Here is a 22,427-nt window from a genome sequence, read left to right on the forward strand (position 1 = left end):
TGATGATGTTGAGGCAACAGTAATAGGCAGAATTAAAAATAGTAAATTCTTTATTATTCAACTTTACAAAAGCACAGCTGTTGCTATTTTGCTGTTTTGCTTGTTGTTGCAAGGGATATGAAAGGCAATGGAATTGAAGAAACCCTTTTGCTTTGTCAACCTCTATCAGACCGCACAAGAGGATATAATTAATGCTACTGATTGTTAGTTCAAAGAAAAGGTTATGAATTGGTCTAATTATTGTGGGCTTTGCACTGATGGGGACAAGTGTATGTTAGATGTTTTTACTTTGCGGCCATGTCATGAAGATAGCCCTCAGTATAACCTGCAATCACTGATGCATCTACAGGCAAAGGCTAGCATCTAACCACTTCCCTGGTAAAATGTAAGTTGTTCTTACTGAAGCTGGAGTGGTTAATTTTATTTAGTCAGAGTCAACGAAGGTGAGGATTTTCAAAGCAGTGTGGAGAGATAATGAGTCTTCATTCTACTCTGCTCTTCCATACAAAAGTAAGGTGGCTCTCTCCTGATAAAATCCTTACCTGGATGAGGTCCAGAGGTGTTTGGGGTTTTTTAAGATCACCCTTTCCAACTTGCTTCCACGTTACCCAGCTGTGATTAGCTTCAGGCACTTGCATATTTACCAGATATTTTTCTACAAATAAACAGTCTTCAGTATAGTCTGATAACAATCTTCAAAGTTTCAGATAAAATTGAATCAATTATTTAAAAATTAAATTTTGGAAGCCATATATTGAAAAAGACCAACCTGCAGTATTTGAAACTTTACACAATTTTCTATCTGAAAACAAGCTATAGCTCTCCCAGGAAATGAGCAAGAAAATAACAAGAAAATAACTGAACACTTGAAAGGACTAAAATCATATTTCCAAAAATACTTCTCATAACCTGCAGAAGAGAACAACTGGATTGCAAATCCCTTTGAAGAAGAATACTTTCAAGCTGTCAGATTATCAATCAAGGAAAAAGGGAAGCTGATTTAGCATTCAACTGGTACTACTTTAAACGCCACATTCAAAGAAAATCCCTTATTAACTTTTGGGCAGACATCAGCAGAGAATGTGAACAATTTTCTGACAAGGTGCTTATGTTCCTGTTGCCATTTACAGATATGGAACTGGCAGAGATGGCATTTTCTTCTTATACCTTTATAAAATAATAAGTACCATAGCTGGTAAACTGTATCTTACATCAGTTAAACCTGATTTATTGACAACCAAACATCAATTTCAGGCAGAAACAGGCAGATTTCAAAAATCAAAACATACAATTAAAGGTTTTCATCAATGAAATATGAAAAGGGAAAATACAGTTAAAATGTACAATTATTAAAGGTCCTTTCCCCAATAAAAAGTTCCCAAAAGCTTACTGAAACAAAAACATCTTCACATGTTGCCAAAAAATCCAATGGATGAAACCAGTTGAGACTTTCTAAGGAGTTCCAGAGCCTGGGAACAGCCTCTGGGAAAGCCCTATCTTGCATTCCCACCAGACATGACTGTGGAACAAAGAGGAGGGCCTCCCTAAATGTCTCAAAACCTGGGCAGGCTCGTATGGGAACATACAGCCTTCAATTAATCTTAACTCAAGCAGTATAGGGTTTTATAGGTCCTTATTTTAGGTGACCAAAAGGTAGTAGATAGATCTTCCATACACTGGACCAGTTCACAGCAAATCATCCCTGGTTCCAGTGAAACACCATCATTTATGATAGCCTATGCTGGTCAGCAGCTCATACTGCAAGTGGGAGGAACTAAAACTTACTCATTTATTCATTATCCTGCCTGTCTTCCCATATGAAACCAAGGTGGTTTAGAGTGTAGAACCAAACAAGAATATGGTTAGAACAATACATTGTGCAGAAGTTTGAAAACCTTTAAATAGACATTCATATTAAAATATTTAAAGCACTTTTTAAAAATACATGCCAAAATCTAAGATAAAGGTACAGCACACTGCACTAAGTGATCCTTCTGCAGACCCAGGCCTATTTAAATAAAAAGGTCTTAGCCTTCTGACAAAAAGGTCAAAGAGGAGGCCAACCTAGCCTCCTGAGGAAAGAGGTTCCACAGTGTGAGAGCAGATACAGTGGACCTTTGTTATACGCTGGGGTTTGGTTCCAAGATCCCCCGTGGATAACAAAATCTATGTATTCTCAAGTCCTATTAAATATAATGACATAGTAAAATGGTGTCCCTTATAAAAAATGGAAAATTAAGGTTTGATATTTGAAATTTATACTTTTCTTAAACAGTTTCAAATCATTTATGCATACTAAGAAGGCTCTCTTCCATGTCCTCATCAACCATGCCGGTGGTGGGACAGAGAAAAAGTCCTTCTGTCTGTGGTTTATGTCTTATATGATAGTCATACTAAGCACCACCACCATGCACAGCAAGCCATAGTCAGAAGACATAGTTCATTTGTTTATGACTAGCTAATTAGGGACAAAAGAAGCTAAAGTTGTGGGTTTGCAAACTGTGAATGAACCAGAAAGCTCATTTGAGTTAGGAACAATGGCCCGTTACAGACAGGCCATATAGTACGCGCGGAGCGCGTACTAGGGTTAGGAAGGGGTGGTGCTTCCGCACCCCCTTAACCCTAGTGCATTCCACATGGCCGCCACCATGACGACGTCACGACCGCGCCACCTCTATATGGGGTGGCGCGGACGTGATGTCGTCGCTCTGCGCCTTTAGCGTGGAGCTCCTTCCTGGTTTGTGCCGCTGGGCGCAGTCTTCACACGGCTTGAAGCCCCAAGGACACCCCTTTCCAGGCTGCGGGGAAGCGGCCTTTTGCTGCTTCCCTGCAGCCCAGAAAGCGGCGGATCGGGGCCTCAGCGGCTGCTGTTCTGACCACTGAGGCCCCAGTACACCGGGGAAAGGGGCGGGTGCAGACCACCCCAAACGGGCGGTCTGTAACCCGCCATAGTGTTTGTTTAGCACAGGTTGGGCAAAGATGTTCCTAGACTACAGCTCCCATCAGCCCTACCCATCTTTGCTGAAGTCCAACAACATATGGCTAGCAGCATTTTGTCCACCCTTTTTGTATTAGTGTTGTGGCTAATTCACAATAGGAATTCTGATTCATTATGACATAGGACATGTTATTATTCCTAAAAAAAAACTTTGGCTTACATCTTAGACTTGTTAATAAGTTACATTTGATTGTTAGGTCTCAGTGTGTGGAAGGCCTGTAAGCATTCCGTTTGTGTGGTTTTTTTATGCTCTCAAGTTCATTATTGAAATGGATTGGATATTTTTTTTAATATGTGGGGTTGTTATTTTTCTAGATACTTAGAAAAATCAGCAGGTGAGAGCAGATTTTTCCAATACTAATGTTTTCTTACCCACTGTAGCATATTGCTATAGACTGTGCACATTAATTGCATATTTCCAGTGGCACATGAGTCCATTATGTTTTTCTGCTGTAGCTTTTGTGTCAAACAAGATGTTCTGTTCCTCGAGAATACCTTTACTACTTCCCCCTCCCATTTTGTTGCTTATTTTTCCATTACATGACAAAACAAACTAAGTATCTTGTAGCACCTTAAAGACAAACAAATGTATTATATCATAATACTTTTGTTAAAGGACCACAAGCTTCTTTGTTGATTTTGCTTCAGCAGACCAAAACTGCTTCTTCCCTGGAAATTAATATAATCCTGTGTGCTTTGGAATTCAGTGCTCAGGTTTTGAAGGAGGCATGTATCATTATTCTTGGCCAAATAGCGTGGGCTGCAAATTACATCTTCTCCCCTGAAGTGTTTATGAATTCTTGATGTCATTCATCTTTACAGCTAGCATCTGTGATTAAATCCTAATCTGTATTAAAAAAAATTACAGAAATATATCACCTTTTGCTACATATGTATTTGGAAACAAAGCCATATTTTGTCAGAGTAGACAAATACGGAAATATGTATATTAATTGCAGATTTCCTGATATAGAATCATGGTTTTCATCTGCTTTTCAACAAGATAGGCCATAACTCAAGAAAGCCATTTATGACACTGAAACAGATTTTGTTTGCCTTGCAAATAATTTATATCCCTCATAATTCATTTGTGCGATATCAGTGCTCATTGTTCCAGAAAAGATGTTTCAAGGCTTCACGCCCTCTGCCATTCTAATGTAGCTCATTAAAATTTTATTATCTTTAAGACTGAGATTTCAAGTACTACAGTTTGATAAGAGCAACCTCAGGTAGGAAGAAAATTTCAATGTAAAAATAGTAGCAGATGGACATTTTGTCATGTATGTAGTGCAAGGTTACCTATACAAATGCAAGTCTCAAACTCAAGAATAATCACAATAAAATTCTTGCCTGCATAGCTGGATTTAAATATCCCATCTGCTGTTGTTCCAGGTGTTCCCTTTTTTATGTCTACGTGACTTAATTGGTCTAACTTGATTCTTAGAATTCACTCATATGTTTAATTTACTCTGTTAATACAAGCAGTTAGGAAACCTGACTGCAAATGCAGTGGTCTGCACCTATTCAGCTATAATGTACGATATTGCCAAATGAAAAAGTTTTCATCTTGAATAAATTGGGAATAATAAAACATTGAGCAGTGTATTGATGATGGGCCAATGTAATACTCTTGACATCAGGGTCTAATGTAAATTGTAGTTAGAAGCTGTGTCTGGAAAGAACAAACCATGATTTACCCTAAATTTTTTAAATGTCTGTGATTTCATTGATACTCATAAACCCTCATAGTTCCTGTTGCTCATCACCTGATGGCCAGCTTCTGGTAAGGCGCTTCCCTGCCCTTAGGTAAGCTGGACCTCAAACAGCAGACATGCTGGTCCAATGTACTCAAAGCTTTTCCAACTTTGTAGAATCTGTCAGAGCTTACATCTCACTGGAAAAATCTTCAAGAAGTCAGGGTCACCTCACATTACAATGAGGTGGCAGACTAGAGCTATAGAGTAAAGATATATCCTTATCTTTACTAAAATGATCCTAGATTAATCTCACATTCCAATAATATCTGACTATTGACCATGCTGGTTTGGGTTGATAGGAGAGGGCATCAGTCCAGGGAAAGCTGGCCTAGCTTTTAGGCAGAGTTGCTTCAAAGTTTGGTATATCCAACATGACACTATTAATGTCAAGGTGTGCTTATTTTTTCAGAAATTTTATCTCATCACTGTAGCACCTATGCAGACGGCAACAATTTAAAATCACAAATAGAAGTAGGGGCAAACAACAATAAACAATAAAGATGGAGACCATAGATTTTAAAAAGCATTAGACAATATAAAACTAAAAGGAGGCAAAGTCTGTGAGAATAAAAATTTCTGCACCAACCAGCCAGAAGAAAATATCACTAGGAAGAGAAACCTCCTGTATCTCATAGCGCATGGCGTTCTAGCACTATTGTAACCAGCAAGAAGCATACCTGTGGTCAGAACTTGTGGCATCAGATAAGAAGACATGTTTTGTTTTGTACTTGATAATCAAATCCTTATGTAGCCTACCATGATTGTGTATACATTTGTACCCAGCCATCCATCTCAGTGCCTTCTACATCTGTTGTACTGCGACTTGCAACATTCTTAACCAGCATAGTAGTAGTAGTAGTAGTAGTAGTAGTAATAAAACTTTCTGGCCACAGCAGATAAGAATTGTAGTTCAATGATTTCCTAAGACACCATGGAAGGAGTCAGTTTATTCTTGCCTGCTGGTTGATAGTCTTGTTTTCTTATGGGATAATTGTTTTTGGTATTGCAGGAAATATTCAAGAAGTCATCCTGCAAGAACATTTGGAGAAAGAAGATGAAGTTCTGGTTTCTTTGGCTGGATTGAAGCAGGTATAGTTGTGGATAGAATGAGTTTATTTTATCTAATGTTTATGTTCAATGAATTACATTTTTATAGCCTGTGTTTTATTTTGATTTTACCATTGGGTTATTCAGCATTCAGATCACTTAACTATGGGTCTCACAGTTAGAGCTAGTTAGGCTTGAATCTTTGAACTCTTAGGATGATTAATGAGTCTGTGGACCTTGTGAGAATTAGAATGCAGTTTTATTTCCAGCTCCTTGCTTCTCTAAACTAAATACGATCAGTGGGGTTAAAACTATGGGAGAAAACTATTGCAGAGAGTATGGTTACCAAACTCAATTAACAGATTCTACTGCACTGGTTGGATGATCTGCTTTGTGGAAAGTCAGGAGAGGACTACCCTGCTGATCCTCTTAAATCTCTGAGCAGTCATAATATCTTATTGGATCAACTCTGTTAAATGGGAATAAGAGGCATAGACTGTGGCACTAGGAACCCTCTATTCTGCCCTATGGTTAATCTATGGCATGACATAGAGTTGTACAGTGCCCACATTCTATTTCTGTATAAAAACAATTGATGAAAGCATCTGGAATTTTGAAGCTGGGTGCTATTGAAGGCACCCAGTTTCTCTTTGTCATCAGAGGCATGTAAAATTGTGCAGGTGCTGAGCCAATGCTCAAATGCTTTAATGGCCTGAATGAGAGACAGTAAACTGAAACTGGATCCCAGCAAAAATTTATATCACTATCCTGATCAGTGGTTCTGAAATCTTGGCATCTGGTAAGTGACCTGTTTTGGATGGGTTTCACTTTGCTTAAAGGAATAGGTGCACAGCTTGAGAGTACTCCTCACTTCATCTTTGTCATTATAGGCTCAAGTGTTCATCATCATTCAGAGTGCTTTGGTCAGCGTTAACTGGCCTGCCAGTCATGATAATTTCTTGATAAATAACTTGACCACAGTTGTACATATATTAGTGGCTGCAACTAGTGCAAAATCTGATAGCTAGATTGTCCTCAGGAACATTGTACAGAAACCATATTACACGTCTTTTTTAAAGAAAGTGGACTGAATGTCAATATGTTTCTGGTACCAGTTCAAGATATTGCTGATGATTTTCAAAGTCCTAAATGGTTATGATCCCAATAATTGAATACTTGTCCCAATATTGATATCTTTATCGTTTTTAAGATCTACCAGTAGGGGAGACACCTTTCTGTCACATGGCTTGCAGCTGCATTTGGAGATGTATGGAAGGATCTTCTCAGCTGTATCATCACAGCTGTGGAATGTCCTGGCTTTGGAAGCCCAGTTAACACTGATGTTGAACTCATTTCAGGACTAAGATAAAATGTGGTTGTTCATTTAGGCATCTGAAACTTAATGGTTAGGGTTAGTTTTTTAGTCTGTGTGATTGTGGGCAATATTTTGAATCAGTTGAATTGTTTTATATTGTTTTAAATTATTCAAATGTTATAAAATGGTTTTCACTTGTTTTATTGATTGTACCCTTCCATGCAATCTTAAGGGCTAGAGGCAGGTATTTAAATAAAGCAGTCAATAATCTAAAAATAGTGCCAGGGCTAACTACTTTCTGGTGGGCTTACATGTTCTAGGAGTACCCTAGATAAAGTACCCTCCTGTTAGAAGTAGGACCTAAGAAGCCCTCACATTTTAACAGATGGTGTCTTCATTGCTATTGCTTTCATTTCTGCTGCTGAGTCTCTGTTCACACAACCTAAGATAAAAGTACTGTATATACTCATCTATAAGTCAACCTCATGTATAAGTTGAATGCCGGTTTTGAGGCCAAAATTATGGATTTTGACATGATCCAGTAAAGAGGAATGTAACAAAGGATATAAAGAACAATGCAAAGGAAAGTGCTGCCAAAGAACTTACAGAATTCCAGCAGGCATAACTGTTTGTGCTCACCCTAAAGATTGGATGGATGAGGAGGGGACTATGGTAAATGTTGATTGTGCTATGTGTGTAGAGGCAACCAGGCACTGACGGGGTAAGAAAATGCACACATGCGAAAAAGGATCCTGGCAAATGTATACAAATGTCTGATTCACATCCTTCAAAGCTCAATTCCTCTTGGTGCTCCTTTGAGAGGAAGCACCAAAGAGCCACTACCACCACCATTTTCCCACCCAGGCATTCAAAACTCAGAAGCTGTGCCATGGCAGAAAGAGTAGAGGAGGTTGGAGCTTCTTTTAGGTGCTTCTGGGATGAACTAAGGTATCACCTTTCACCCTGCTACTCAGAGAAGAGCATGATTCCTTTTTAGATAGGACTTACAATACAGTACTTACATTGACCCATACATAAGTTGACCAATCCAAGAATTTTGGATTGATTTTTTGACAAAACTTTCTAGACTTATACATGAGTTTATACAGTACTCTCATAAGAGCTACATCAAAGTTCTGGAACCTTGCTTCCAAAGAGTTGTAGCCCCACACTTCTGTTTTGGTTATTCCAGTATCTTTGTACTTGGAAGAGTATGCAACAGATGTGCTTTCATTTAAAGTATTAGTTATGAGCTATGACCCTTCTCATGCATTACCTTTTATAGGTTTGTAGAATGATAGGCTGGTTCAGTCCTTGAAAATGCTTGGATCAATAACAATGACATGGGTCACTGCTTTAAATGACTTTGGATTGGTGCTGTATTTTGGTCTCTTGAATTTTCTGTGTCATCTCAGTCTTGCTATGATATTCCATCATGCCTTAATGGTTTTGATCAAAAACACAGTTTTCCTTTCTGTGAATTTCTTGTAACCATTCATGCAATCAGTGAGTAAGTCGCAAATGTTAGAATGCATTTGAAATGCGTGGTTTTTTCCCTGTCTCCTTAACAAACAGATCAAGGATATTCTAAAAGGTTCCCTGCGTTTTAATCAGAGTCAATTGGAGGCAGAGGAGAATGAACAAATCACGATAGAAGATGATCACTACTGTTCCAACAATCAGAACAAGATGACAAATGAAGCCATGGTAAATCCTTCACTCGCAAAGCAGCTCATCCCTCCAGTGAAGCAGGTAATGTGCATGCTTTCCCCACTTCCAGGGGATTGAGGTACGTCTTTTAAAAGCAAAAAAAGGAAAGATAAGAGACCTATTCCTGGGCATCTTTCCTTGCCAGCAAGGCCCATTGCCCAAATAAATGTACAGTGAATTTCAATCTTCAATTCACATATTTCTTTGAAACATTTAAGTAGGGAAAGCACAGTTTTTATTTTCAATTGGTGATTTTATTTTATTTTAGAAATTGGATTTCTCATTTCAATTTCCTCATTCTTCTTTTAAGTTTTTTTTATCTTTGCAGAATCTTTGACAATCTTATTATAATTGCAAAAGCATCTGACTTTCAATAGCTATTCAGCCAATAGAGTATCTATGTTGCTTCTAATTTTTCACATATATCAATGAGATTTTTTTAATCTGCTGATAATCAACTAAAGAGACAGAAGTAAATCTGCAATGCAAGCTACAGAGGTTTCACAATTGAAGACAAACTTTTACTTTTTTTGGTAGTGCTTCACTCTGTTTTCTGGACTGTCATTATGCAATAGCAGTTGATCAACTATGGGGCGAAGCAAATGGGCAGCGTGGAGCGTCCTCTGGCTGCACCAGCCACAATCAGATCCCAGTTGGCCCAAGACTACAGCATTCAGACACAGTGGCCATGAAGCTGGCCACTGCTACAGTCCTGAACAGGCCAACAGCAGTCCTGAACGGGCCACTGCTGCAGTCCTGAATGGGCCACCGGCAAGAAACAACTTCCTCAGAGCAGCTTCCAGCCGCATTGGGACCACACGTCCTGTGCACACCATGCCCCTGAAGCAGTTGAAGACAAACCTCTTGGCATACCTGTTTCGGGCCTATATTCCTGTAACATATCTATCACAGAATGTTTTGAACTACTACTCCTTTTCAGCTCTTTACATTACTGTGTCTACCTTCACTGTAGACACTGTGGTTGCATTAGATTCTTCTATCAAATGCTAATATAAGTAGTTACTTGCACTAAAGAATAAGTTCCCATGTATATGTCCAAGTGCCTGCAATAAGTTGTATCAGTTAGCTTGGAAATACTGTTTGGGCTGTCTTCAGCAATTTGCATTCATTTCAAGAGTTGTACAAGTGATCTGTGGATTGTGATCCATTTTCCTTGGGCATGGGCCTGTGCAGGTTCAGATCTAGGACAACCAATCCCCATAAGACATTTTCCTTAGGTAAGGCCTTGACATCCTGAATAAAACTTTGAAGTGCTGGATTGTTGCCGCTTCTTCCCCTTCCCATTCCCCCTTTTAGTGCATTTTCTAAGAGTTTAGCAAATTTTGAATCATTTTAGTTTGACAAATTTAGATAATCATTTAAATCAGGGACAGGCAACTTGTAGTTCTACAAATGTTGGACCATAACTCCCATCATTTCTCACAATTTGCTATGCTAGATCCCATTGGGGGTTACACTGTAACATATTTTGAAGGGCTACAAGTTGTCCACTTCCAATATATTAATCATGTACTTGCTTGCTTTTAAAAGAAAAACAATTGAACAAAAATGGGAGTGAGAAACCACAGGACCTGAGACTGAATCTAGTCATCCAGGCTCCCAAAATGACCCTCCGAGGTTACCATTAGGTGGTTTCACAGGTTATATTTGTTTTCCTCTTCTGAAACTTTGGAATTCCTGTCTCAGGTTTAGTCACTGGCAATAATAGCTTTGAACTGAACTGTGCTGATATCCTTGGTTCTGCCCTTTTGCTTCTGGACCCACGCATTGTTGGGCCCTGAGAATTGCACTAAAATTGATTTAGACTTTATACCTCAGATAAAGGAAAATATTGGTGTCCCTATGTGTTTCACATCTTTTGTTCTGTTTAATTTTTTTTAATTTAATTTTTTTAAATACAGCATTCTTGTACAGTTCATATTTGCCACAGATTTTTTTTCCTTTGACATAAAGGAGTTATAACCAAACCGAACATAAGCAAATATACAGATATGAGCACTATAATAGAAGGAAAAGAAATGCTGGTATACAACAAAACTAAAGCAGGAAAGCTTTGTAAGTCTTGCTAAGAAAGCCTCCGCTATTAGAGAGAGAGAGAGAGAGAGATTACTATGACCCTTAGTAATGAAAATTCAGACAATGCTAAATAAATGGTCTATTCAATCGGATATTAATTAATTACTTTTTCAGAAAGAGAGCAGTAGTGCAGTTTTTTAGATTTAATGAGGTAAAATGTATTTCAATAATGTCCATAGGTCACGCTGGCAGAATTTTTAAGTGCACCATAAGCTTTTAAAATCTTGTCATCAATTAATTAGAGCATTATGGGGCAGCCAATCAATTATTGTATCAAAGCTTTAATCCTACACACATTTGCTGGGAATAAGTCCCATTAAACTTAGTGGATATTCTAGGATTACTATGGCTTTATATTTCACTTGCTAACCCCATTTGCTAAAGAAAAAAAGCCATAGTTTATTGCCAGTGGAAAATCTGTATGCACTCACATATTGTCCAATTTTGTACATGGATGTATACAAAGGAACAGAGAAAGGGTGAAAGGCTTTTTTTGCCCTGTAAAATACATGCTTCTCTCATTCTCATTTGTATCAGACAGAGGAACACCCAGACAAATAAAAGGACAGTATTTCAAAAGGTATAATCACAAAATCAAATGATCAAGTGGCAAAACAGAAAATTGCTTGTACACTAGAAATACAAAGAAAAAACCTACAATATCTGTATTAGTACCAAAATAATGAATCTTCTTTGTTCTCTATAGGACAGCCTAATAAATCCTTTTAGGCCACTATCTGTACTCTAGCAACTATGTTCTCGTTTTTTTTCTCTTGTTTTTTTTTTTTTTCCTTTTGGTCCGTGGTGACATTTCATGTAAAACACTTATTTTACCATGATAATATATACTCAATTACAGAATGTAGTTCCATATTTATATAATTGTTTCGAGCCAGAAAATTTGTCTATTTGGAAAAGGAGCATGAACCAGCAGTTCAAGCCCCATAGATTTCAATAGCAACATTAACCACTTGAAAATCAATGGGACAAACCCATTAACTTAAGCCTTAATATATCCTGAAGTTTGAGATGTTCCGAATGTTATTTCATGAAGGAAAAATGTCATGTTTCAACACAGCCCTTTCTAAATTAGTAACTACTGATTCTGTTTAGAGCTTTTACCACTGAAGGCTAGAGAGGAAAACCAGAACCTGGACTTTTTTCTGTAACTTTATGGAGCATGCTCATTGATCCTAGGGCTGCCATAATTGTCCACTTTTACCAGGGACAAAATGTAGGACAAATTCAAGACCAAACTGTAGGGCAACTGCAGGACAAAACTCAGCTCAAAATGTAGGACATTTAAGGTCCACCATTTTTCTTCAATGTCCTACATTTTGGGCTGAGTTTTGTCCTGCAGTTGTCCTACAGTTTGGTCTTGAATTTGTTCCACATTTTGTCCCTGGTAAAAGTGGACAATTATGGCAACCCTAATTGATCCATAAGTATCAAAAGCAGTTGTGTTCATCCAACTGTGGCAGGAAGAGAAAGAGAGAGAACTTCTCACCATAAAAAATGAGAGTGGGGAAGGATTTGTGTAGAACTTTATTGATATGAGCTCTACATTATTTTTTCTCTTTATGAGATGAGAGAGGAATCAAAGTAATAGTGCTACTCTAACATTTACAATTAGGTCCAACGACAGAAAAGACATCCTTTTTTAAAAAAAAGTTAAATATAGGATTTAAAGTTAAGTACAAGTTAAATTCATTTGCATAACCTCAAGTTCGGAGAAGGGCAACAAGAATGATAAGAGAAGGTAACACACGTTATGGGTTGAAGGCTGGTGAAGAGAAAACTGAGGAGATGATGCGATTGCATTCTTTAAATACCACAAGGACTGTCACAGAGAGGAGCAGGCAAGCCTGTTCTCTGCTGCCCTAGAGGTCTAATGGCTTGAGGTTACAGGGCAGTAGATTTCAAATGAACATTAGAAGGAACCTCTTGATAGTGATAGTGGCTTGGCAGTGGGCCCAATTGCTTAGGGGGGAGGGGTCTCCTTCTCTGGATGTTTTCAAAAAGAGGCTAGACAGCTACCTGCTGAGGATGCTTTAACTGGAGATCCTGCATTGAGAAGGGGCTTGGACTAGTTGGCCCATAAGCCCTCTTCCAGCTCTTTGACTATGACTATTGGTGTGGAGATGGGGGGGGGGGGGGAGAGTCAAAGTGCTAACACTACAGTGGTTTAAAAAGCTGACGTTGGTGGTCTAGGCACATTTTAAAGTCAAGTGTACCTTTTAAGAGCTGGGTGGAAAGAGGAAGTGTGTGTGTTAATTATTTCAAATGCTCTTGAAATTGAGGTTAGAAGACCTGCTTTATCTCCTGTAGTTTAAGACACTCCTCTTTCTCTTCATTCCTTCACCACTTCTGCTCAGTACCTATGTCATTCTCATTGAGGCTCAACCAAGAGAGATAGTAATTCCTTTAATGCTCCTCCTCCATCACCACTGATCTCTGCTGCTCTGGGGCATAGATGGCAATAGAGTTGCCCTGCTGTATTTCCAGTCTGGCCCTTGCCATGCCAAAGATTTTGCCAGTGGATGACAAAAGGAAGATGAATGCCATGAAGCTTACAGTCCCATTTAGAACATTTTATTTGAGGGTGTTTCCCCTATTCTTTTTTTTTTTTTCTCTGTAGGTGATACAAATAAGTTTCATCCCACTAGCAAATTCTTAATATGGAAAAATGTTTCAAGGAGCCATATGGCACTGGGTGTAGGTTGTTAACTTTCAAAGCTACTGGAAGTATAATCCTGTCATTTTCCATTTATTCAGTAGCAGCAGCAGATGGGAGAAAACATGTTTCATGTCACTATGAGTTTCCCTAAACCGAAACTGGCAGAAGAAGGAGTAGGGAGATATCTCACCTCTGGAAATATCAGTATTGAAAAAGCTCAGCCATTGCAAAGGAGGCTGTAGGGGAAATAATTGTGTATAAATTTAGTTTTCACACTTTTAAACTGTACAATGGGGTTGTTTTAAAATAGCTTCCTTTCAATGCTGTAGTTAGCATTAAACCTTACTAATGTTTTTCTCCCATTATGAGTCATGAAGAATGACTTCACATTTGATATCTTTCACAGAGATAATCTCTATATAGGAAAACAAAGTGTACATCCTTAGTAAAGAATGAGGAAATGTTCTTGTGTTGGGAAGCAAGCGTGTCTTGGGTGGGAGGGAGGATTATAAATGCCCCAAACAGCCTTAATCCTGTGCATGTTTATGTTAAGGAAGGAACACCTCCATCCTATAAACCCACTCATCCTTTATGATCTGTAGGAGAAGCGCTGCTTAAAGAGTTCCCAACTAGGATCCCCTTTATATGTACCTTTACTGGTGTGTACCTTTAGACGTGAGCAGTGGTGGTGGAGGCAACAGCGGCTGCGCCTGTAAAGGTATGTGCCAGCTGTGATGATAGATGCACTCGACATGGTAGAGGAAAAATGCTTTTCTGATTTTGTCTTGTATTCTAAACTTTTTTCCACAGGCTGCCAGTGATCCAAGTGCAAAGTTGGCCAATAGTCAAACTGATGACTATATCCTAGTTTCCAAAGAAGAGGAGAGAAATGTGAATGCAGCTCCTGAGCTTGAGCAGACTGTGCCAACCTGCAAGGATATGACCACCAAGATTGAGGGCCCATCCCACTCTTCCTTAGCATTTTCTGATCCATTAATGGGGTCCATTTCTGCCTCTTCTAGTAACCTCAGTTCCAGTCCTGATGATGACAGCAGCAACAACAGCAAGGATTCTGACTTTACCATTGTTAGCCCCCTGGAGATTTAAGTAAGCCATTTAAATAGACTGTCAGGTCTGTTACACAACATCAACACATGCATATGATGTTCCACAGGACATGCTGACTGATTCTGACTCAAGAGTCAAAAAGCCTGAATATTCAGTCAGAGCACAGACATAGTAAAGGCAATTCTTTCCAGGAAAAAAAAGAACAAAAAAGCAAATGTGTAAGGATTTCCTTTAAAACATTCACACATTAACAGTGGGATCTGATTTATGACTAAAAGTATTGAAAGTTTACTCTTTTAACAGCTTCTTGGAATATTGAAGCAGCAATTTATAGTCTCCTCATCATTGTAGAATAGATTGTAGATTACATATAATCTCATGAGTTAAACAACTGGACATCCCCACTTATGAGGAAAACAAATGGATATGGTAACAATTTGAGATCCTGACAGATTTGTTCTGGGGAGATTAGGAATTTCTTCCTGAAATACATCAGCTAGTAAATGAGAAAAATAAAGATTCAGACAACAGCTGGCCTCCTGAACCATTTTCTCAGCAGGGGGAGGGGGGAAGTATCTATGTTGGGTATATGTATAAGAGATGGCCTTGCATTATTATTCATATGAGGCAGGATGAACTAAGAAAGGACAATTTAAGTGCATATTAAATGATTTGCAGGCAGTCAGGCCCATTGAGATATGAATTCATTCTCTAATGTATACAGCTCACATTTTCTCAGTAAGCTTTGTTTGGAATGTATTTTTATAACTATTTCAGGACTTCCACAATCCCTTCTGATCCAAGAACAAAGTTCATTGAGGGGCATCATGACACAATATTCCTTAACAATGTAGAAACAGTTCTTTGATAATACTTCAAGTCTACTTAAGTGCAAACCATCTACTTCATTGCATTATTCACACAAGGGTCAGTAAGATTCCTAGTGCTTGTTATTTCAACAGTCTCCTAACAACATTGACGCAAACTAAACTGTAGTCTGGGTCAGTTTGCCCTGTTACCATGACAAAGGGGAAATCAAGGAGAATTTATAGGTCAGTGCCCAGAACTAGTATGTAGTAAATAGTGTTAATGAAGTGGTACTAAATATTTCTTTCCAGCTTTTTTAGTCTAATTTCAAAGTACTTCTTGCTCAGCAGTTGCACCCTGCACTATCAGTATAATAAATAATAAGCTTCATAGAAGAGCAGAAAACATGGTCTTTACTCACTTCTAAGCCAAGGCTAAACTGTATACATAGCATTGCCCTTGGTTACATTGACTATTTTCAGTGACCTAGGAGAGGAACTTGGATTTATTAAGATTTATAAGCCGCAGTCACTGACCTGTGGGAGATCTTTCAGTTTCCCACTTCCACCTTGAAGGTTGAATGCAGTAAAACTGAAAAGTGAAATGGCTTTATACAACAAAAACATGTTGGTATCTAGCCATTCCTCCTCTTATCTTTTTTGTATGCAAGTATCGTAGTTGTGTGCCTTTGAGTCATTTCTGATTTATGGCAACCCTAAGGTGAACTTATCATGGAGTTTTCTTGTCAAGATTTCTTCAGAGGGGGTTTGGCTTTGCCTTCCTTTGAGACAAGAGTGTATGACTTGCCCAAGGTCTCCCAATGGGTTTCCACGGCCAATCGGGGATTTAAATAAAATCTCAACACCTGGACTCCCAATGTTCCTAGGCCAATGGTCAAACCACTACACCGTGCTAGCTCTGTAGTATGCAAGTATACTATGGCAAAAGCTTTCTCCAGACCTAGTAAAGAGAAAGGCAATTCTTGAATGATTTCAATCACTGGAAAGATCTAATTAGTTCTCTAATCTGCTTTTAGTCTACATATGGAAATTAAAACCTTTCATCCATGAAATCAGTAACAGTAGGGAGGAGAATTTTTGCAAAAGATATTTCACTTCATTATCTCTAGAACCTTGATGGTGACCAAACAAAAATCACTCTTGCTAGTGTTACCATACATAGATATTGACAGAGGCTATTTTGAATATTTTATTTACAAGTAGAAAAGACTTGTATGCTTTATTTTTACTGGAGGCACACAGAACTAGTTGCATCATGAATGCTAGAACATGAAAATGTGAATGTAAATCAATAGGAATTGTAACAGCCCCCAAAACATCAAACTGTGTGGCATAATACACAGAATCCTTCTGAGAATATTGCATTAGTGACCTTCTTAGCAGCAGTGGTGGTGAACCTGAGGAGTGACAAAACCACTATTGTTCTTTTACATACACTGAAAGGAATAAGTTTTCTGAGTCAGTTGGATCTCCCGGAATTCTGACCTTGCAATGGAATGTACTTTTGTGCTACTTTTATATCCATGTGTGTTCTGGACGAAGGCCAAAATTAGCAGGCAACTGTTGTAACATGGTGGCAGATTCACATCTATGTACTCAGGTACTGTCTGGTCATTGATCACACACAGATGTCCTGACACCTTATAAAAATGAGAGTAGTCCTGAGAAGTTGTACAAAGAGTCTAATAAAGATACAGTTTGTGAGGAGTTGCATAAAGTATATATGTGGCTGTTGATCTAGATGGAAGAAAATGCTCTGCTTATGCAAGCCATAAATTTCTACCACCTTTCCCAGAAAATCACCTCAGGATTCCACCTTTTGTTCGGTGTGTAATTTTTTTTTAACTTCCTTGGATGTGTAAGGATCAAAAACAAAGGATTATATGACTGGTACCTCTTTATAATCCTTTAAAAATGCCTAACCCTACTCCTTTCTGCCTAGCTTTGGTGCTGTTATAACACAGGAAAAAGTGCCATTTGGAGCTCCTATTTAAAAGTGGGAACCCAAGCAGCAGGGAACTTGGAGAATGACAAATCGTCTTGTAGGGGGGAAAATATTATTATGTGTTTAGGCTTTTTATATATATAATTGCCTCTTGCTGTCAATTGATTTCAAAGATTGTATTATTTTTCTTGTTAGAGCAGTCTTGGTGCCATGAACTTTTAAAATACGGTTGATATTTTTTTAACCTCACCAGATTTTTTTTTAAAGTGCTATAATTAGCTTATCTTAACTTCTGCAGTTCCTGTAATTATCCATTATTTCAGAAAATAAATACTACTTTACTCATGGTGAAAGATGAATCTGAGTAATGCTGTTACAGGAGTTAACATCTGGTGATACTATGTCCTAGTACATTGCACTTATATACTGGAGGTTGCTCTTTGGTTACACTGAAAGTATTTAAGTTTATATTCACATCAGTGCAAACCAATTAGGTCATAATAATCCCATATTACCTTACATTAGGTTTACTAGTGATTACTCCCACTTTAAAGTATCATCTGTAAAGTTTGTTCATATTACCCATAGATCATGGTGATTGATAGAAAATGACATGTAGTATAAGTGACTGATTAGCATTAATTTATTGAACTATAAAGCATTTTTCAGCCAATTGGAGACTCATTTGGTTTCCTTGCAACTTTACCACATCATTGATGTGGTAAGTCTCTGTTTCGAGTTTCTTGCATGTAATGTCCACCACATTACTGTAGAATGGAGATGACCATATAGTTGACTGGATGTACCTTTTTACATGTGGAAATGTGTATCTTTCCGCTATAAGAATGTCTGGAATAATTTATTAAAGAAAGAACTAACATGCACAGTTCTGAGTTTCCCATTGATTCTTGGAAAAGCAATAATTATCCTAAGTCCTCCCAGTCTTACAAAAGCAGACCCCGTCTCCACCTCATGAGAATTTTGTTTGCTGAAACAGTTGTAAGATGAAATTTGATCGAAAACTCCTGAGAGATTAAACTCCAAGAAAGTAGTGCATCATGCCTGCCTCAAAAAAAGAAATTAAGAAGAAAGAAAATGATGTTCCTCTCTAGCCCACAATACTACAATACTACAAATAATAATAATAATAATAATAATAATATAAACACCATTCGTAAGAGTAGCAGAGACAGAAAAATTAGCTTATGTGTCAACTAGAAAACAAAGACAGTTGTGAACCAAAAATGTACTACATGTTATAAGTACTAATAAGTATGTAATAATATCTCAAATATGGTGATATGATTAATGGCAACAGCTAACCAAGTCCAGCCATAGTTGTATATGGCCAGTAAGACAGACCAACAACTCTTTTTTTCCTAATTGGTAGAAATGATATGTATAACCAATGTGTTTCCTTTTTCTTAATGCTTTGCTTTAACTCTTGTTTAGCATTGTTTCTTTGTACCTGCACAGATGCTAAAAGGTTAAGGTGAACCATTTTTACTCACTAATATGTTTTGCAATTCTATTGATAATGGAATTTCAGACTCTCATGAAGAAGAACAAAATAGGAAGCAATAGTGTGGGCATAACCCTATACTACATATAAGGTAATATTTGGAAATAAGACATGGAGGTAGACAAAAGGAAGGAGACTAGGATCCCACTGCTATCTTCCCTGTAAACTTAGTTCAGCAACTGGAAACATGTATCTAACCAGAGCATATTCATATTCAAAAGCATACTGTATTATGTGTGGATTTTCTCTCCTTTTCAGTGCATACTCTTTGGTGACTGTGGATATTGAAACAGTTGGTTTATTCTAGATTGCTTAATGCAGATTGCAAGGGTATGGTGTGGTGCCTGTTATGTTGTGCATCACAACTACCTCTGTTAAAATTAAATGTGTGAGCTTAAAATTAAAACCGTTGAACCATTCATTTATCAAAGTGGATAATTTGGAAGGTTGGGGGTTCAGTGAAGACCTGTACAATAGATTTAACAACTCTGGGTTGTCACACTCCCCTTACGTACAGCAGTGTCACTTAGATATTAGCACAGCCAAATCAGTCAGTTTCCTACCTTTTGAATGTTGATTTTTAATGCATATATATAGATACACACACACACATACACACACATATGTGCTACTTTGCCTTTAAATGTGGTGATCTCAAGTGTATACCTGTGACAATGACTAAACATGAAAGGTGTAATTTGTTACACTAAACCTTTCTCAGGGCGGGACGGTTATCATGCTGCCTATTGCAGTCTGTTGTTCTCCACAGGATGATCACCACAGCTCTTCACTATCTCATTGTACTTCATTCTAACTAAAAATAAGGCTAAGCAACATATTATGCAGAAAGTACATACTTGGGTCATCCCTTCTGTTTGTTCTTTACAAACTAAATTACAGCAATAAAAAATTGTCAAGTCTGAGGCTCAGGCAGAATGGGGGTAGCAGCAGGGGGTTGTTTAAACTTTTTTGGCCTCTCTTACTGCGTTCAACCTTACGTCACTCCCCTAGGTTCCTGTTTGCCTCTCACCCACTGAAACACCAACTAAGGCTGCATCCACACTGCAGAAATAATCCAGTTTGATACCACTTTACCATGGCTGAATGCTCGGGAATTCTGGGAACTGTGGGGAATTCAGGGAAGACATTTAGCCTTCTCTGTCAGAGAACTCTGGTGCCACAACAAACTACAATTCCCGGAATTCCATAGAATTGAGCCATGGCAGTTAAAGTGGTGTCAAACTGGATTATTTCTGTTGTGTGGATGCAGCCTAAGAGTACTTAGATTAGGATACTGGTATGGAAGAATGAGAATGGTGAACATGAGGCTGTATGGAACACCTGTGTACACAGCTACTACAAACAGAACCTCACTGTGTGCTGTCCGTCAAGTAAAAGCCTATGATGAATAGGAAATGCCAGTTGTCTGAAATAGCTGCTGATTTTCATAATCATTTGTGCACATGGACATATACTATGCTCAGTGATTAGGTCATTGTGTATTTGGGTAGATATGTACCATAACATTAATTTCAGGATGTATTATTCTCAGGAACTGTCCAGTATGTCTGAATCCATTGAAAGTAGTTGATTTTGTGCTCAACAACTTCCCAACTTTATCCCTGGTATCCAGCTCACTATATGGAATCATGAAGAGGTACCCTGTAGTTAGAGGGGTGGGAATACATAGGAATGTTTTTTTTGTGGATTCAAGTTGCATTAACCACATGAGAAACACACACATAACAGAAATAAACTCTTACATTACGTGGAAAAATGGCCTTTGATTGCTCCCATTATTTGGCAGAGACAGGGACGGGATTTTGCAAGGCCAAGGAAAAGCTCAGAGGAAAGAATAAGGGGAAGAATGGTGATCGAAGTCAGAGATGTAATGGCATCATTGGAAACTGCCATACGCCAAGTTGTTCATCCAACCAAGCTTCTAATTGTATCTGCTATGACAAACTGTCACAGGTTAGAAAATGTCATTGTCCTATTACTATCTAACATCCTTTCAAATGGAGATGTCAAGGACTGAGCCTGGCATCTTCAGTTAAAGACTTTTCCAAGCCAGCATGGCTAGGTGGGTTCTCAGAACTGTAATTTATAAAACTAATATTTCCAGGCTCTGTCATGAGCAATACCATTGGTATTTGTTACCTGTTGTTGTTTATGTCTATTTGCTTACACACAAAAATCTATATTTCAGGCTTATATATCCAAAAGGCAAGACACACAAGCAAAGTGGAGAGAAAGGTAGAAAGATCTTTGTGACCACAACAGAGGGCAAGGAAATTTCTAATTAACAAACTGTAAGCCGTTCTGATAGCCTTTTTGCTGACAAGTGGGGTATAAATGATTATTATTATTATTATTATTATTATTATTATTATTATTATTGTGTGATGTGCTAAGTAAGCAATTGTATTCCATTTGGGTGAAGATAATCATCCCTTAGTGTTGTTCTTCCATTCAGTGGCTATTAATGGCCCTTGCTCATTTGACCAACAATAACTTTCATTTGGGGCTGAGTGTTTTTTGGGATGGGTAGGAGCCAGTTCATTGCAGCTGCTGCTTCTACGTCAAATGGACAGTTTCATCTTGAGCTTCCCTTAATGTTATTTCTAGGCTCCCCGGAAGCTAAAACCCTTCCTATTTATTCAATACAATCTAAGAAGTTTCCCTATGCCTCCCTAGCCATTAGAGAGCTGGTAAAGAACACAGAAATGGTCACACAGGAAATTAAAGTGTCCCTTCCCCCCCCCCCGTAGTAATGCAAATTAGACTCTAAGAGTTTCCTCTGACAATCCTCACCAAGTACTTTGCATATTGTATTTCCGTGCCATGTGGCAGATTTATTTTCTTGCAAATCTTAGCAAAACACATGGGTACATTGTTAATGATGCCAACGTGAGAGCAAACTCATTGCTTGTGTTTTGCAGTAGGTGTAAATTTAATTTGAATGTGTTTCAAGTTTTCACATCATTGCTATCTGGCAGGGAGGCTCTGCTGTGTCTCTCACTATGGTAAGTAGCAGTGAATCAGTTCAGAGTACAAGCTAAGTATTGAGTTCAGCTAATGATCAGGGGTGCTTGGGTCTGTAGACATAACCAGAGCACTTTTGAAAGAGAGCCAGAAAAAGTATCCACAACAAATTGTAAAAAGATGTTTAAAATATAATACAGACAAATATCCAGCACACTCCATTAAAAATCCTTCTACACAAGCAATGAAAAATTGAAAGCCTGGGTAGCAAGTTCTTTGTATGTCAGCAAGAAGAGAAAGGAGAAGCAAAAATCTGTGAGAGGGAATTCAGCTATCTCAGAGCAGCCACTAAGAAGGCTCCTTTCCCATGCACATTGGTTAACAGTGGTGGGGCTAAGAGAAAGCCCATAAGATTCAGGCTGGCTCATACAGGGAGATCTAGTCTTCTATATGGTCTAGACCAAGGCAGGATAGGGCTT

General features: G+C 38.2%; 1 protein-coding gene across 7 annotated transcripts in view; it reads left to right on the plus strand.

The window, feature by feature from the left end:
• The window catches only part of TBC1D5 (TBC1 domain family member 5), a 329,050-nt gene extending 310,498 nt beyond the window's left edge, over positions 1 to 18,552 (plus strand). For 6 of the 7 annotated variants that reach the window (XM_089532977.1, XM_089532978.1, XM_089532981.1 and 3 more), the window contains 3 exons: positions 5,765 to 5,844; positions 8,693 to 8,869; positions 14,412 to 18,552. In XM_089532977.1, coding sequence (XP_089389103.1) covers positions 5,765 to 5,844; positions 8,693 to 8,869; positions 14,412 to 14,708 — 554 coding nt within the window. In that variant the 3' untranslated portion in view covers positions 14,709 to 18,552. Of the gene's footprint in view, positions 1 to 5,764; positions 5,845 to 8,692; positions 8,870 to 14,203; positions 14,320 to 14,411 lie in introns of all 7 variants that reach the window. The other variant, XM_089532982.1, reaches the window with a different exon arrangement.
• The last annotated feature ends 3,875 nt before the right edge of the window (positions 18,553 to 22,427 follow it).

Source organism: Sceloporus occidentalis, unplaced genomic scaffold (genome assembly GCF_023333645.1).
Source record: "Sceloporus occidentalis isolate IW3139 unplaced genomic scaffold, rSceOcc1.0.p SCAF_7, whole genome shotgun sequence".
NCBI classification, from domain to species: domain Eukaryota; kingdom Metazoa; phylum Chordata; class Lepidosauria; order Squamata; family Phrynosomatidae; genus Sceloporus; species Sceloporus occidentalis.